The 15,344-nt window shown below is 44.5% G+C and overlaps 1 protein-coding gene across 3 annotated transcripts in view; it reads left to right on the top strand.

Moving 5' to 3' along the window:
• Positions 1-9,401, top strand: part of SVEP1 (sushi, von Willebrand factor type A, EGF and pentraxin domain containing 1) — a 124,960-nt gene extending 115,559 nt beyond the window's left edge. For all 3 annotated transcript variants that reach the window (XM_035310327.1, XM_035310326.1, XM_035310329.1), the window contains 4 exons: positions 1,190-1,285; positions 3,806-3,901; positions 6,571-6,664; positions 8,660-9,401. In XM_035310327.1, coding sequence (XP_035166218.1) covers positions 1,190-1,285; positions 3,806-3,901; positions 6,571-6,664; positions 8,660-8,690 — 317 coding nt within the window. In that variant the 3' untranslated portion in view covers positions 8,691-9,401. The remainder of the gene's footprint in view (positions 1-1,189; positions 1,286-3,805; positions 3,902-6,570; positions 6,665-8,659) is intronic.
• Positions 9,402-15,344: the final 5,943 nt, after the last annotated feature.

The following is a 15,344-nucleotide window of genomic DNA, read 5'->3' as shown; positions in this document are numbered from 1 at the left end:
GCAAGATTTGCATTCTTTCCAATGTGGAAGTCAGGTCTGAACCAGTGTGCTGAACCACTGCTTGTAGTTAATACTAACATTGAAAAAGATCTGAAATACTTTCAAAGCCTAAACACATTATTTTGCTCAGCTAATAACTAATTAAAGATAGGATGCAATTAACAGTTCAGACTGAGCTTCCTGAGGTTACTCTGTGTTTATAACTACCACTAATTAGAAGTTTGTCTGATTACTTATTTGTTCTGTAGTACCATCTAGAAGCCACATTTTTTGATCTTATGTATATGGCATGTACATGAACATGAGAGGGATTGTACTTGCTCCAATGATCTTTAAGTCTAATATGTTTGTACTTAGCTTGCCACCCAGTTTTTTAAAGTAGTCCAGGTTTTCCTGGAAATACTAGCCAAGATACAGCGCAATGTTTTTACAAAAGATGATGAAGTCCAAAACCTGTTGAGTTCAGGCAACTTACTGAGGTGATTTGTTAGAGCCTGCTTCAAATTCATCACTTGTATGATCAAGTATTTATTAACAGGTATGTGAGCCATGGAGCAGCAGTCAGCATGAATGCTGAATGGTTTATAATCATGCTTTTGGTTCCACAGGTAAATACTTCGCTGTGCCACTGTTGCACCCTGTGTAGGGCACTTCTTATTACTCTGGATGACAGTGCAATAAAAATTCTGCATGCAACCGTGGTGTTTTATCTCACTTTCGACAAACCCTGTGTTATGCCAGACAGCATTATCTTGGTGCTTCATACCAAATTTAGAAGAAAGCTTTATTTTATCAAGAAGAGGAAAAAAATGGGTAATAGTTTTTTTGGGGGGGAGAAAAGTGTTAGCCTTGAAACGTTGTCCAGATAATTTACCAGACCACCCTAAAAACATACTATTTTTCATTCTTGCCATTGTTCAAGGACATTTTTGGGTTGTTTTAACGGTGCATTGTAAGTAAAGAGGAAAGTATTATGTATGCTTCCCTCCATGCTCTCGCTCACCATACCTGGTCACATGCACACAGCTAGAAAATGATGTCACCGTTGAAATAAAAAACAAGTTAAACTTCTGAACTTTACTATGTTTGAGATGTGAAATCTTGCAACTACAAAAATCTGTTTAAGATTCTGAATTACTGATTTTCTAATTAACCTTCTGAGATGGTCATGTAATTGTTCTGTTTTCAGCTGTCTGTCGGTTCCCGTGTCAGAATGGTGGAGTCTGTGAGCGACCAAATGCCTGCTCGTGTCCAGATGGCTGGATGGGTCGACTCTGTGAAGAGCGTATGTATCATCCATAAGTGTAATTTTTAAGGATGTTGTGGGTAGGACAAATGAATTTACTGAGTGGGAAAATTAAACGCATAAGAACCAGAAACATAAAAATCGTAACTTCATTCTGCTTGACAAGTTAGACTAGAAATGACTAAGCAGTTGATTGTTTCTTGACAAATGGCCATCCTCTAACACCTATAAAAAGATAATACAATAATAGCTGCTCAGATAACACAGCTGTGGCACCTTTTCCATCCTGTCCTTCCTGACCTGTGTTCCACTTCCCCACAAATGCTAGGCTGGCTTTTCCTGGCCTGGGCCTCTGTGTAATTAGAAAACTGGATCTGTTCTGGTTGGGAACAGCCAAATCTGTCTTCTGGGTCTGTCAGAATTTCTCTGGATGGCATTGGAGATGCCAGGTTTTGCAGTATTTCCCATTTCCTTGGCAGTGCTCTTAACACAAAGGATTGGTGAGGTCATGCCCTTCATGCTGGCAGCACCACCATAGCCAAGCATGCAGACTTGGCCCTGTATGTTGGACATTCAGCAGGAGGGGGGTTGAGCCCTGCGCCTGGCAGAATTGTGTTGGGAATGCCACAATTGTTTTCCTTACCTTAACGTGAGTAACAATACCTAATGCATTCTTCAGAACCAGAAGACAAATTCTGTGCCCCTAGACATTTCGGTCTGTCATCCCAGTTCTGACCCTGTTTTCCTGTATGGGAAAAATGAACAGACAGCTGACTAGTTAAATTACAGTTCAGGCAGACACAGGCAATAGACCTCTTTGATTTTTTTTTCTTTACTTTGACATAGGTAGTGAGGAGAAAAGCCTTCCCACAATTGTTTAATGCCACCTTAATTCTGCATTATTGCTTGTCAAGCAAGGTACAGCAGTGAACAGAAAATATAGGCTTAGTCTTTGGTGCTGAGGGTCTGTTCTGGAAGTCAAAAGGCTTTTTGAGTGATAGCACTGAGCACTGACCTGTCAGGGCTAGGCCCCAGGTGAGGCCACAGGGTTCGGAAAGAATTCAGTCGCTTCCTACCTCAGGGTACATTTCACAGATAATAAGACAGATACATCTTTCTGAGAAAGGCCTGACCACCTTGAAAACTCATTTAATGATACAGACAAGAGTAAGTCTTGGTGATATAGATCAGTCCTGTGAACTCCCAGAATTTCACTATTCCTTTCTTACCCAAGCTGACTGTACCTGTTCAGCTTGATCTCTACTCTGCAGTAGAAGAGGAAGAAACTGCATCAGTCCTCTGCAGCCCCCATCCGTCCTCCCAGAATAAAGCTCCCTTAGAAGTGCCTCACATGGCTCCAAATTTGAGACCCAGTTCAACTCTTGCTCCTCTGAGAGCATGTTCACACAAATACTCCATTCAGTTAGGGTAGTGGAGATGGTAATTCTATGAAGGTTCTTAAATCATAGAATCACAGAAATCATAGAATGGTTTGGGTTGGAAGGGACCTCAAATATCACCCAGTTCCAACCCCCTTGACACGGGCAGGGAAGCCACCCACTAGACCAAGTTGCCCAAGGCCCCATCTAGCCTGGCTTTGAACACCTCCAGGGATGGGGCATCCACAGCTTCTCTGGGCAACCTGTGCCACTGCCTCACCACCCTCTGAGTGAAGAATTTCCTCCTAACCTCTAATGTAAATCGCCCCTCTTGTAGTTTAAAACCATTTTCCCTCATCCTGTCATTCATTACCCGATTGAGCAAAGAGTTGCTCCCCATCTTTTTTGTAAGTCCCCTTCAAGTACTGAAAGGTTCTTAAATCCTTTACATACATGAACTTCTATGTGCAAAAGTACATAAATCACAAACAGTTTGCACATGGCAACATTTTGCAGATCTGCATGTTGGCACAACATGGGTTGATTGGTCATGGGCCATCAACAATTTGGTATGATGCAGCAGTGCTCTGGTGTCTTTGTTCCCCAAAGCTTCCAGCCACAGTCAGCCCATTGCACCCAAAATGCCTTGTACTGCTGAAGCTGTCTCTCAGTGGGAGGCTTGTGGTTGTCCCAGCATGTTTTCCCTGGTCCAGACCGGTGCTTTCCTATGAGCAGCGGGTAGTTCCCTTGCTTTGGATGTTACACTGTGGGACCCTAGGGAATCCAGAAACAATCCAGGTACTTGTGATGAAAGCATGAACTGATTTTGCTAACCACCATCACAGAAGTGGGCATTGTCCATTGGTATTGCAGGTGAGAAAGAAGCAGACAGGCCTAGCTCCTTTCCAGTAAGCACAGAGCCTACAGGCATCTCAAGGACTCTAGCGGTTGCTTCAGTCTGTGCATTGTCTGTCACCATTCCTTCTCTTCTGTGCCCACCAAGCCACTGGTAGTTGCTAACTCATGCCTTTTTGGTAGATCATGCTCAACTTCACTGATACTGCACACAAACACCTCGAGGGCAGGAGAGTATCTAGTTAAATCTACGTTCTTTCTTACATACCCTCCTCTTCACTTGCAGAGATTATTATTCTTACTGGTTCTCTTCCCTTCTCCTTAGCAATTTGCATTCTGCCATGTCTCAACGGAGGTCGCTGTGTGGCACCTTACCACTGTGACTGCCCTGCTGGATGGACTGGATCACGATGCCATACGGGTAAAATGCCTCTTACCTGCATTTTCCTTTTTGTGACTCCTCTGTCAATACATAGCACAGTTTACTAAGGACTCTGTAGCAACTACCAGGCTTCTCTCAGGAAAACCCAGCCCTACAATAATATTCCCTGAGCATTTGCTGTCCTCAGCTGCAAACAGAGTAGTCCATGATGCATCTTAACAATCCTCAGAGAAATTTAGTGCCAGAAAGGAAAAACAGAAGCATTCAGAAGAGGGCTGTCTGCAAAAAGCAGTATGGTGGAGAGAGGATAGTATATGAGCTTCACAAAAGAGCCAGGACATTGTTTTATGTACTCACTCATTATTGCACGTATTTCACCACTGGACTCAGAAGCAAGTTGCAGGTTTTGCTGAGATTTCTCGCCACATAGCTGTCTGGTGTAGGGGATTCCCTACAGTAGAGATGACAGAGCAAAGCAAGGATGTATTTAAGGATGGTTGAGTTTAATGGTTTAATCGCTTAGCTATCACCTAAGTTCTGTGAACAAACAATGTGCAAAATGGATCTGTTGCTTGCACCTGAGTTTCAATGGCATGTAGCACACCAGGGTAGTCAGGGGAGCAATTCTAGGTGCCAGACCTGTGTCCTGGCAAGTCAGTCAGTTTGTGTTAAGTGAAGCTGCTTTGCAATTAGGGGTAATATTTGAACCAAGGTTTGCCATACTTTGACATACAACAAAGTATGTTGTCTGAACAAAAGGCAGCTTTTTAAAGGCTTTTCCCTGTGGAAGTAGCCAATCAAACTCATAGTGACAGAGTGATCATTGAAATGTCTTTCAATCATTACTGAATCTCAATCATTAATAAATGTTAACTACTTTTTTTTAATTATTATAGAGTTTGCTCACTGTATTTTTGTTGTTCAGGTGCACCTTAACTGAGCACTAACAGGGCCTTAACATGAAAGCTGGGGTTTGCCTTCCTGCAGGTCTTTTGAGTGGTTAATTGAGTAAACTCCAGGAAGAATGCATGCTGTTGTTAATGAATGTTCATGTTCAAAATTTCAGAGTAACCAATTTAACTCAGAACTGCTGCTTTTTGAAGGGACACTAGCCTAGCACGTAATGCTGTATTTTCTCAAGTATTTCAGAAACTTCGCAGCTGTAAAAACATAGGTATTTAAGGAGAACTGATGGCTTTTTTAGTTCTGGGCCAGCAATTCAAATCTGTTCAGGCTGACTTGCTTTTCACGAGCTCAAGAAAAAAATCTAGTGGACAACTCCATCTATGCCAAAATCCATTCTACAAAGTACATAAGCACCATTTATGAAGTTACTACACCGATCCTTGTTTCACTTCCTGGTTGTGACATTTTACCATAACAAAGCAAAGTGAAATGGGAAATATTTGGATTAACTGCTGGTCTCACAGGAATAATTAGGTACATGAAGTGAGAGGTGAAGATGTTTCATTCATATCTTCATTCCAGAATCTGAAGTCATTTTCAGTATGAGAAGCCCGGCACACTTAATTGCACAGGGATGGTCTCTCTTTATAACCTCCTGCCATTGTTTGTTTGTGTTTTGGCCCAGAGGAATCGAGTAGAGTATTTCCATCTCCTTTACACATTCCTGGGATTACTCATTTCCATTTCCTGTAATTCTATTCTAATCAGTGTTTCCAGTGATGCATATTACTGGCAAAAGTACTACCCAAAGTTTGTCTTCCCTGGTGTCTTCAAATCTCTCCTCTTAATACAGTGTTACCTGTTTTTAAGCAGACTTCATGCTTTTCAGCAACTCAGTGTTATAAATGTTTATGTAGGAAGGAGCTCATTAAGTGAGTCTCTGAATCTGTTCTGTAAATTGTGTGGTGCTTTATCTCCTAGTCTCAAAACTGATAGGAAGACTTGAACTTGAAGCTTTCACTTTCCCTGTTTGGCTCCCTGATATCCTTGGGTTTGGCTGTCACACAAAAGCAGGTGCAGCTGTTTCCCAGCTCACCTGGCACTATCGTATGAGGAAGGCTGTGCTTGTTCACTAATTCAAATGCCCCATATCTCCTAGTCATACATTTTAGGGATATCCAGTGCCTTTCAGGAACTTGCTGTCATTCTCTGCTTACTTTCCTTGTCTCCACACAGGTGCCATTGCGTGAAGTCTTAACTCCTTGCCTGCTGTTGATGTGTAAATGACTTTTTGACCTTTAACTCCCTGTTTGTTCTACCTCTTTCTGGACTTTTTACCACATCTGTTTTCTGCTTGTCCTGGCTGCTGTTCAGCCATCACATTCATGTCAAATAAACATCTACATTTTCTTCCTAGAAATGAGACCTATTTTTCTGTTGATCTTATGACTTCTCTCTTCTAATCCCTCCTCCTGCTCCCACTTGCATTCCTTTTCTGCCTCAATCTGGGGCAAAAAGAACAGAATTTTTAAGGCAATGTAAAAACATATACTGTCTCTTTCATGCAGCAGACAGTGCAGCAGACAACCGAAGTAATTTACCGAAGTAAAAAAGCAAAAAAAATTTGCTTTCCAGAGCAAATCATCTTTTACAAGAAACCCAAAGCTGACATTTACTGTTATAGTTTTGAGAGCAGTCTGTTTGTAGCAGTACAAAGCAGGCTGGATTTTCAGTGTGCCATTCCTTAACAGCTTTGATTCAGTATTCTCATTAACACAATCTGTGTGTACATTTGTACACAGCTGTTTGCCAGTCGCCTTGTTTAAACGGTGGGAAGTGCATACGACCAAATCGATGTTATTGCCCCTCATCATGGACTGGACATGATTGCTCTAGGTAAGTGTTCCTGAGTGCTCTCCCATGGCTATGCTGTTTGGCTCCTACTGAGCAGTAATTCTGAAGAACTGCAATTAATTTTGTGGAAGAACATCTCTAGGTCCTGTAAATCAGTGGTAACTGGACAACTCTGTTTATGGACAGTCTGGAAAGACCTTAGAGACTTCACTGCTAAATGGTTGCCAAACATATAGAAATCACAGGAAATGGTACATTTATGTGTGAGCAAGCAGGCAAACCTGCAAGGTTTAGCCTTAGTGTTAGTACTGTAAATGGAGGTGGTTGTTGTGATGTAATACAGGATGTTCTTCAGGAAAATCGGGTTGCAAGCATTCGGTTTAAACTGTGTATACCTCAGCTTGAAGGCTAGGGTCATGCAACAGGCATTATAAATGATAATCCTTCTTACACTTAGTGTTGGGTGGTGTCATTATTTAGAGTAAAACGCAGTGTCTCTGAATCAAGTCCCAGTTCAGATTGCCTGACAGTGCCATCCCTGTGCCAGGAGCCACAAGGACTGGGATTAGATCTTGTTCACGTATGCTCTCTTTTGCAGAATTTTACCTGTGCTTGAGCTTTGGTTTGCTGATTCATGTCTAACAGAGCCAGTAGCAGAGGTTTTCAAATCAGCAATTGCCATCACAATGCAAGGCAACATTTAAAAGTCTTTAGTGCAGCTTTGTTTTTTAAAGATGATTTATGATGATTTACGGGCTTCCAGGGGAGTCTGAGCAGGACCCAGCTTACCTTTGGGAAGCTGCTTTGTTCCACTCTGCCATTAAGAGCCATTTACGGCCCTGAAGACAGAAGGCGGGTGGAATTGTAAGGACGTTATTGTGGACAGGAATCAGATATAATAACACAACATGCAGCATGAGTTCTCCTGCTCCCCACGTGGAAGATTAATGACAGACATGAAACACATACTGGCAAAAATATTTGTACCTCAGCTCCTCACCACCCATGACAGCCTGTCTCGCTGATGTACCATTCATCTTAAAGCTCCAGAAGAGGTACCTGCTTCAGAAATTATATTGTCCAAAATGAGTAGTTTTCATTTGTGCTTATATTTATATATAAGCGAAGCAGCTTAAATTTACTACCAACAGACAGGATTTGGCTTTAGGCTGAAAGTTACAGATCTAAAGTCTGATAATATTTCCATTTAGAATATGAAGCAGGGGAGCCCAAATCCACTGGATTTATCAGCCAAAAATTCTAGAGCTTATTGTTGAGAATAACTCTCTGAGAGTTTCAGGCTGTTACTAAACTGGACTCCTCTTGTGTTTTCTTTGTTTGTTTGTTTTTTTGGGGGGTGTTTGGTTGGTTTTGGTTTGGTTTGGTTTTTTGTTGTTGTCTGATTGTTTTTTTGTGGGGTGTTTTTGGTTTTGGTTTAGTTTTTTTGTTTGTTTCTTTCTTTCTTTTTTTGTGTGCAGGTCCACAGCTACCAGCAGCATTGTGAAACCTGAGAGAAGGTGGACCATTGGCCCTGTAGGCTTGTGGTCCAATAGCTCATCCCTTCAAGGGTTGTTTGAGAGGAAAATTCCCACACAGAGCTGGAGGGGCTGAGGGAAGATGACAGAAACAGGCAGTCAGATTTGTTCTGTATTTTGTTAAACATTGGCCTTGTTCCCGGTGGCTCTTTACAGGCTATGATAGTGTGCTGAGGACTCAAAAACTATACAGGCAGGACAGGAGTAAGTGCCACGATAGCAAAGATTTGCTATTGCGGGTTAACTAGGTGTGATTTATAAGGGGAAGTTGAAAGGGCCAAAAGCTTTTATTAGCATCCAGGACTAGATGAGTTCCATGATGAGTCATGGTTTACATTAGACATCATCTCCCTCCCTTTCCCTCTCTATGTACTGCCTTGAGCTATGGCCCTCTAATCCCTGGTGCAGTTTCAGACACCTTCACCATATACCTTGCTGTTGATCTTCCTCTCTATGCACACCACAGCATTGATCTTATTTTGTTTGTTTTGTTTTTACACAGGAAACGGAAGGCTGGATTCTACCCCTTTTAACAGCAGAGCAGCAGTTTTACACTCAGAAACCTTTCTTCAACCTAGGTACCAGGGCTTGGAATCTAATGCAGTGTAAATCACATCCATTGCTTCCCTTCCCCCAGCTCCCTTGTTTTGTATTTTTTTGTGATATATTTTTTTCTATACACTCCATTTTAAAAGAAATCCTCTGTATTTTCCATTTACAAAAGTATTATCAAATATATGCTGCTACACACACACCATACACGCATACACAGACAAAGGCAAAGATTCCTCCTGTCCACTGAGGGAAGGAGTTGTGTATGGTGAATCGTCCCTCCCATTTCTTACACACAGTAAGCTAATTAAAACGTACTATACTGCCAACCATGATTAAACAGAATAATGTGGCAATTCTGCTTATCACCTGCCAAAGCACATTGAAATCCAGCAATCCAGTAGTAAAGAATAGTTACGTAAGGCTAACCAAGCAGCTGAACTTCGCGTCGGGCCTGTTTCTGAACTCACACTGATGTAAATTAGAAGTACATCTGATAAAGCCCATATTGTAACCAGTTTCTGATAGGCATAAGAGCATTCTGTAATGTTCATTATGTGACATTAACGTCCTTGGAAAGTGACTTCATGGAAGGCATTGGCATGGATTTTACCTGAGATGTATTGGTAAAACAGTCAAAAAAGTAAAGGAGATGAGAGAACATCATTTCCTTTGGAGAAAGACAGACACTATCTAGGCAACAACAGCCTCTGAGGCTTTTTGATTTACAGGCAGCTCAGGTTTCACTCTTAAGGCTGGATAATCCCGGATGCAGCAGTGGGCAGCGGTCAGACCGCTGAAACCGATGCTTCCCACTTGGAATGGGACTCACCACCACCTGCCTGCAACCAGCACCCCTTTCCTGTGTAAATTATGCAGCACATGGCTAGCAGCTGCCTGCCAGGTGAAGGCTTTTGATGCACAGGTTTTGAGTCCTAAAGTTTGACTAGCCCTGGAGCAGGGCGAGAAGGCACCAGTAGTGTTTACAGTCGAAACTTTGCTATTTCCTTACAGAAAGGTGGTATTTACGTTATGCAGAACCCTCAGAGAACTGGAAAAGGCCTCTCTTGAACACACACACGGGCAGAAATGCCCGGCTGGGAAAGAAATACTGAGAGCTCACGTGCTGTCAGATTTATCTTTTGCACACTGCCGATCCCATTGCATGTGAGAGCAACGCATACTTGAGTGCCGTCATTAAGTCATGCTCTAATGAACCAAGATGCCAAGGCTTACCTATGGTTAAGCGGTGTGGTGAAATTGTAAAGTGGAAATCACATATATGTGTTGAGGTCAAATGTTTGCTAATTATATCATCAGATAGCAAAAAGTCTGACCTATGCAAGAAGATGTTAGAGTGAGAACCTGAGAACCATTTATCAGAAGCTCCGTTTTCCCCAGTAATAACAAAAAAGCATGACTGGCAGCCAACGCCACAAAAGAAGGAGGAATAAATTTTGTTCTCTGCAGCATTACTGCTTAGTTACCCTCTGGATTATGAGTGTGTACACCCTGCCCCACCCTTTCCCCCTTTATAAATTTACCTTCCTTTTATGAATGCATGAGAGAAGTGTGATATGACACAAAAATGAGCGAATAGTTACAGGACTAGGCCACTTGAAAATACTGACACCGAACTGATGGCTGTTATGGCCAAACAAGCCCAAGACCAAAACAAGTGAACATGCGAAAACCCCAGAAGAAACAAGTGAAGTTGTGAGCCAGGAAGAGCTTTCAGCCAGCTGGAAGAAAAACAAATAGGTAAGGAATAGGAGTTGTTAAGGGACAAGCCAAATTTTTCTGCAGGTTCCTTCCCAGTGGGAGCTGCAACCATCTGAAGAGTCATTGTTTCAGCTCCTGTGAGCTTCTTTTCTCATGGATAACACATAGCCACAATCTTCTGGCTCCCAACTCAACAGCCATCAGTGTTTACAACTTTGGTTCAAGGTGGTGTTTAATGAATAATATCCATGCTTCATCACATAGTTGCCACCACATGTAGGCACTTTTTTCCTTGACCTTCTTGCTGCTGTAAACATGATGAACGGGCGCTGCAGAGAGCAACATGAGATACATCAAGGGAAAGAGTGCATCGGCCAGAAAGATCTTTATTTATGTCACTCTCATGTTTTAAAAAGTAAATGGTCCCATTTTCAGTGTGCTTCTCTGGTACGTGCCCTCACTGCCCTGGAGCAAGACAGCTGTGGTTAGGAAGGTGCTCAGAGCTGGCGGGACGTCGCTGGAGACTTTTGGGGCCGAGGGTTGGCTTTTAGCACTGCAGCTTCACACTAGTGACTAGTACATGGAGTTTGGGGATATATTCAGTCAATACGTTTCATAAGCTGATGTGGTAGGACAGAGTAGCTGAAACTATAGGCTGTTACATTAGTGCTGTTGATGATGCTTTGATACTCGCTGGAACATTTTCCCTTCCCCGTTCTGTGCTGTATTGTCATTTATGTCACTGCTTGTTGTGTGTGTTAAACGACTTCTATGTGATGCACTTTACACTGTAAATAAAGTTGCACCCTGTTTAGTACCCATATAGAGGCAATATTGCATTTTTTTTTCATAGCACCTAGCAACAAAAATGTCTAGCTACCCTTCTGAACCTGCTGGAAGATCATGAGTATTATGGAAACAGAGCTCCACTCAGGCGAAAAGATGAAGTTAATTGCCAGTAATCTTAGATATGTGTGCTGGATTATCCCAGATCCTCTGATTAAAATGCAGTTAGCTTGTAATTTTTCAGATCCCCTCTGCTGATGGAGTGCATTTCGAAACCTGTAGAGGCTGAGCTTATCCTTGGCACAAACAGATGCTTTAAAACCTGCTCCACTCACTGCTGACTACAGATGGAGATTCAACTTGTTTTGTTCTGCACTGGCAGTGGAATTTGTAAAGCCATGGAGACAATCCTGTATACTGAGAGATGATTGAGGTAAAAAGTATACAATAACAGAAAGAAAACTGTAACTCCAACACCACACCTCCATACAAGGAGTATAAATGACATTGCAGTGAAAAGATTTAGGGCGTGGGTTTTTTTCAGGTAAATTAGTAAGCCTTTCCGTGCTTTGATATATGGGTGTAGTAAGAGGAGATTTCAGAGTGCCAAAAGCAGAGTGTCAAAGCCTTCCCGTAACCTACCAGCCCAGAAGGTGGCATGAGGTTACAGAGGGCTGCAAATGAGGCCCTGAAATTTGATGTGCATCTGATAGGAAAGAGGCAAATCTACGTACAACGTTAATCGTCCAAATACTGCTAATAATCCCGCATGGGAACAGCTGGGCTGCCCTTGCACATGGGCTCTCAAGCTGTAGAAGTACAGAGCACAGCCCTAACTAAAAGGAAGAGTGGTGAGAGCAGGGCTCTCGCCCTGCCCTGAAAGTCAAACAAGCTAAAAAGCCAGAGGGAGCTGCTGACATTAGTATCTCTCTACAAAAGACACTGCTTTTCACAGGGTGATGGATGTGGCTCTTGATAGACTTGGGGATGGACCAGGGTGACCACCTTGCACTGCATGTGTGGACTGGTGGAGGGGACACCCAGTTCTTCCCTGCCAGCGTCAGGCTCTGACACAACCATCAGGTCACTTCACCTTCCCCTTTCGTGGGAAAGACGACCCTTCTGTTCTCCACCAAAGCACGGCAGATAAAAGCAGGTGAGATTTAAGCATGATTGTCATTATTAAGGGCAGGCCTCCTGAAGAGCCCTGAGGGAAGCATAATGGCTTCAGACAGGGAGTGTTTTCCCATGGGGAAGCCCATGGTCTCAGCTCTAGACTTTTTTGGTGTTTTTTGTTTGTTTTGTTTTGTTTTTTTTTTGTTTGTTTGTTTCTAGATTTTTTTCACTTTTTTGGCAGCTGGATTAAAGCACAGGAAGGAACATGACCTTGCTACCTCAACTGCTCACCTCGTGGCTTGGTGTCCCTGCCCATGGCAGGGGGTTGGCACAACGTGATCTTTGAGGACCCTTCCAATCTGAGCCATTTTCTGATATTATTCTTGGTGGCAGTGATACACACATGAAAGGACACAGCAAAATCAGGGCAGCTTATGTGTTCCCCTCACTTCTGTCCTGGTGCCCCCTCTTTGTCTCCCAAAACCACAACACTGTGGCAGCCCAGAACAACACCAGTTCAGATCCATCCCAGCATCCAAGCACGTGGCCAAAAGCAAGGAGGGCAAAACGAGGGACTGCACAGTGCACCAAGGACAGAAACCTCAACAAAGCTGCTGTGCTGCGAGTGTAGGGCCCTGCCGGGGGGACATTAAGGGTGCTTAGTGCAGCCCTGCAGTTAAAAGCAGGCTGAGTCACTGCAGGATTACAAGAAACAGGAGCACCCGTGCCTGCTGCCGAGGCAGGAGATGTCTGCCCGGCGCCTGGTGCAAGAGCCCTGTCAGGTACTGCGAGGCCGGGAGTCTGGTTGGATTTTATTAAATAGCTGGGTTAATGATCTGGGGTAAGGGATAAACAGCTCATTAATTAATCCTGCTGGTAATGAGCAGGGAGGTGCTGCAAGCAACTGTGGGAACAAATTACATAAAGGGAGGATGATCATATTAAGGGGGAAATGATGTGAAATTAAAGTTGAGAATGACAAGTGGGTGCTTCCTGAGCAAAAAAAATAAAAAATAAAACGAATGTGCCCCTGGGGAGGGAGGCATGAGGGCAGGTCTCTGTTTTGAAGAAGCTCCTGCTGTTTTCTGGATTCTTGCAGGGTATTCATAGAAAGAGCAGAAGGAGTGAAAGGGAGGAATGCAGACAGCCTGCCCGGGGGTGCACTGGGACTGACACTTTGGGAAACATCAAACACAAACACTGAGGATTAGAAGCAGGAGCCACGTCCTTCCATCTGCATTTCCAGGGCCATCCATGACTGCACCCTAGGGAAACAGAGGTAGAAGCAGATGGCAGAACTGGAGGTGCTGGCTTACACGAGAGCTCTCTTTTTCCGAGTTTTGGTCTACCAGTTGTGCCCTGGTCTGCCCCATGGGTGAGACCTTCAGGGCTGGCGTAGCTCTGCTGCTGTTACTGCTGCAATGCCGGGCTGCTGCCCAGATCTTCAGCAGATGGGCTCCAGCATGGCTCGGTTGCCAACCACAGCCACGCACAGTTAATTTCCATAGCAAGGCTGGCAGATACCGATGCTATCTGCAAAGACAGGAGTAATGCACAGACACTAAGTGATCTGCCCTGATGTGCAGTGGAGACAGGGAGATCGAGCCTGTGCTGGGGCTTTGCAGCACTAACCCCAGTCCTCGCACCCAGCTGGGCTCTCGGAGGTGTTGCAGCTCCTCCAAGGATACAGGAGGGGTGTCCCACACCTCACCTCTTCCTCAAAGGGTGTGGGAAACCCCTGGGGAACCACACGGCCAATCACACAGGGGGTCACCAGGACCGTAAATCAGCAGGGGGGAGTAAAAAAGAGAGGCAATGAGTAAAAACCTGAGTCTTGGGCTGGGGGGGCAGGGTTGGCTCCCAGGCTTGCCATGCCCTTTTTGCAGTCTGATGGGGAAGGATTGCAAACGTGTATTTGCTGCTGAAGACCCCTAGTAGAACAGAAAAAAAAAAAAAAAAAAAAAAAAAAAAAAAAAAAAAAAGCCTTAAAAGGTAGCCAGCCGTGGCAGAACTCTGGCTGGCATTGCCTGGTAAGACCCAGGCTAGACCCCAAGGTATTCCCAACAGTGGCTGCAGCACCCCCTTCCCACCCACCTCCATTCCCCCAGCCCTGCTCCAGACTCTCTCCATCCTGTCCCCAAAAGCAGAGACAAAACCACTTTTCCACTTCCCGCTTGATTGTTTTCCACGGAGGTGGTGATGATGTCCGGCTGGCAGGCTCAGAGCATGCAGATGGCATCCTCTCCTGGTGGCAGGCACACGGGCTGTCCCATGTCACCCAGTCCCTCTAGCTGCAAATGAAGCCCAGGCTGGCACCAGGTGGGGGAATGGGCGGACAAAATACATCTTTACTGCCTTCCTACTCGTTAGCACACCTGCTGGCCGTGCCCAGGGGATGTTGTTCCTGTTTGCTTTAATTGCACAGGAACACAGGGAGGGAGCAGGGAAGTGAGGTTGGGAGCTCGCCCACCTCCCTTAAGCCCTACCCACCCTGGGACCACCTCTCCTGGTGGCTGAACACCCCATGGGCTCCAAGGACAGGAGAGAAGACGGCTTTTTTTCACATCCTGTGCTGATAGATGTGCTTTTCCCTTTTTCTCTGCTCCAGGAGAAGCTTGTGAGAAGGGACTGGACCTTCCCAGACATGCTGCCTGGGTAGGAAGGGGTGGTTTGCACAAGGTGTTCACACTTGCCCTTTCTCAGTCCAATCCCTTTTGTTTTTCAGATGGCTTTTCCACTTTTCAGAGCTCACTGTCAGCCCTGCTCCTGCGCTCGGGGGCAACACCTCCCCGCTCAGCACCGCCTGCAGCCGTCCTGTCCCCATCCTGTGTCCAGTCAATGAGAGGAGCACCACATGGGGACAGACCAGCAAAATAAAACAGCCCCAAGCCCTGCTGGAAGCATGTCTGCAATGTAAACATACCATAAACCATCGGTGCTGGACACAGCCAGCCAACAAAGGCTGCACCCACCTCCCTTGGAGCTGTGCTTTGGAGACCCTTGTAGGAGAT

Source organism: Oxyura jamaicensis, chromosome Z (genome assembly GCF_011077185.1).
Source record: "Oxyura jamaicensis isolate SHBP4307 breed ruddy duck chromosome Z, BPBGC_Ojam_1.0, whole genome shotgun sequence".
NCBI classification, from domain to species: Eukaryota; Metazoa; Chordata; class Aves; order Anseriformes; family Anatidae; genus Oxyura; species Oxyura jamaicensis.
This window is presented reverse-complemented; position numbering and strand designations above follow the sequence as displayed.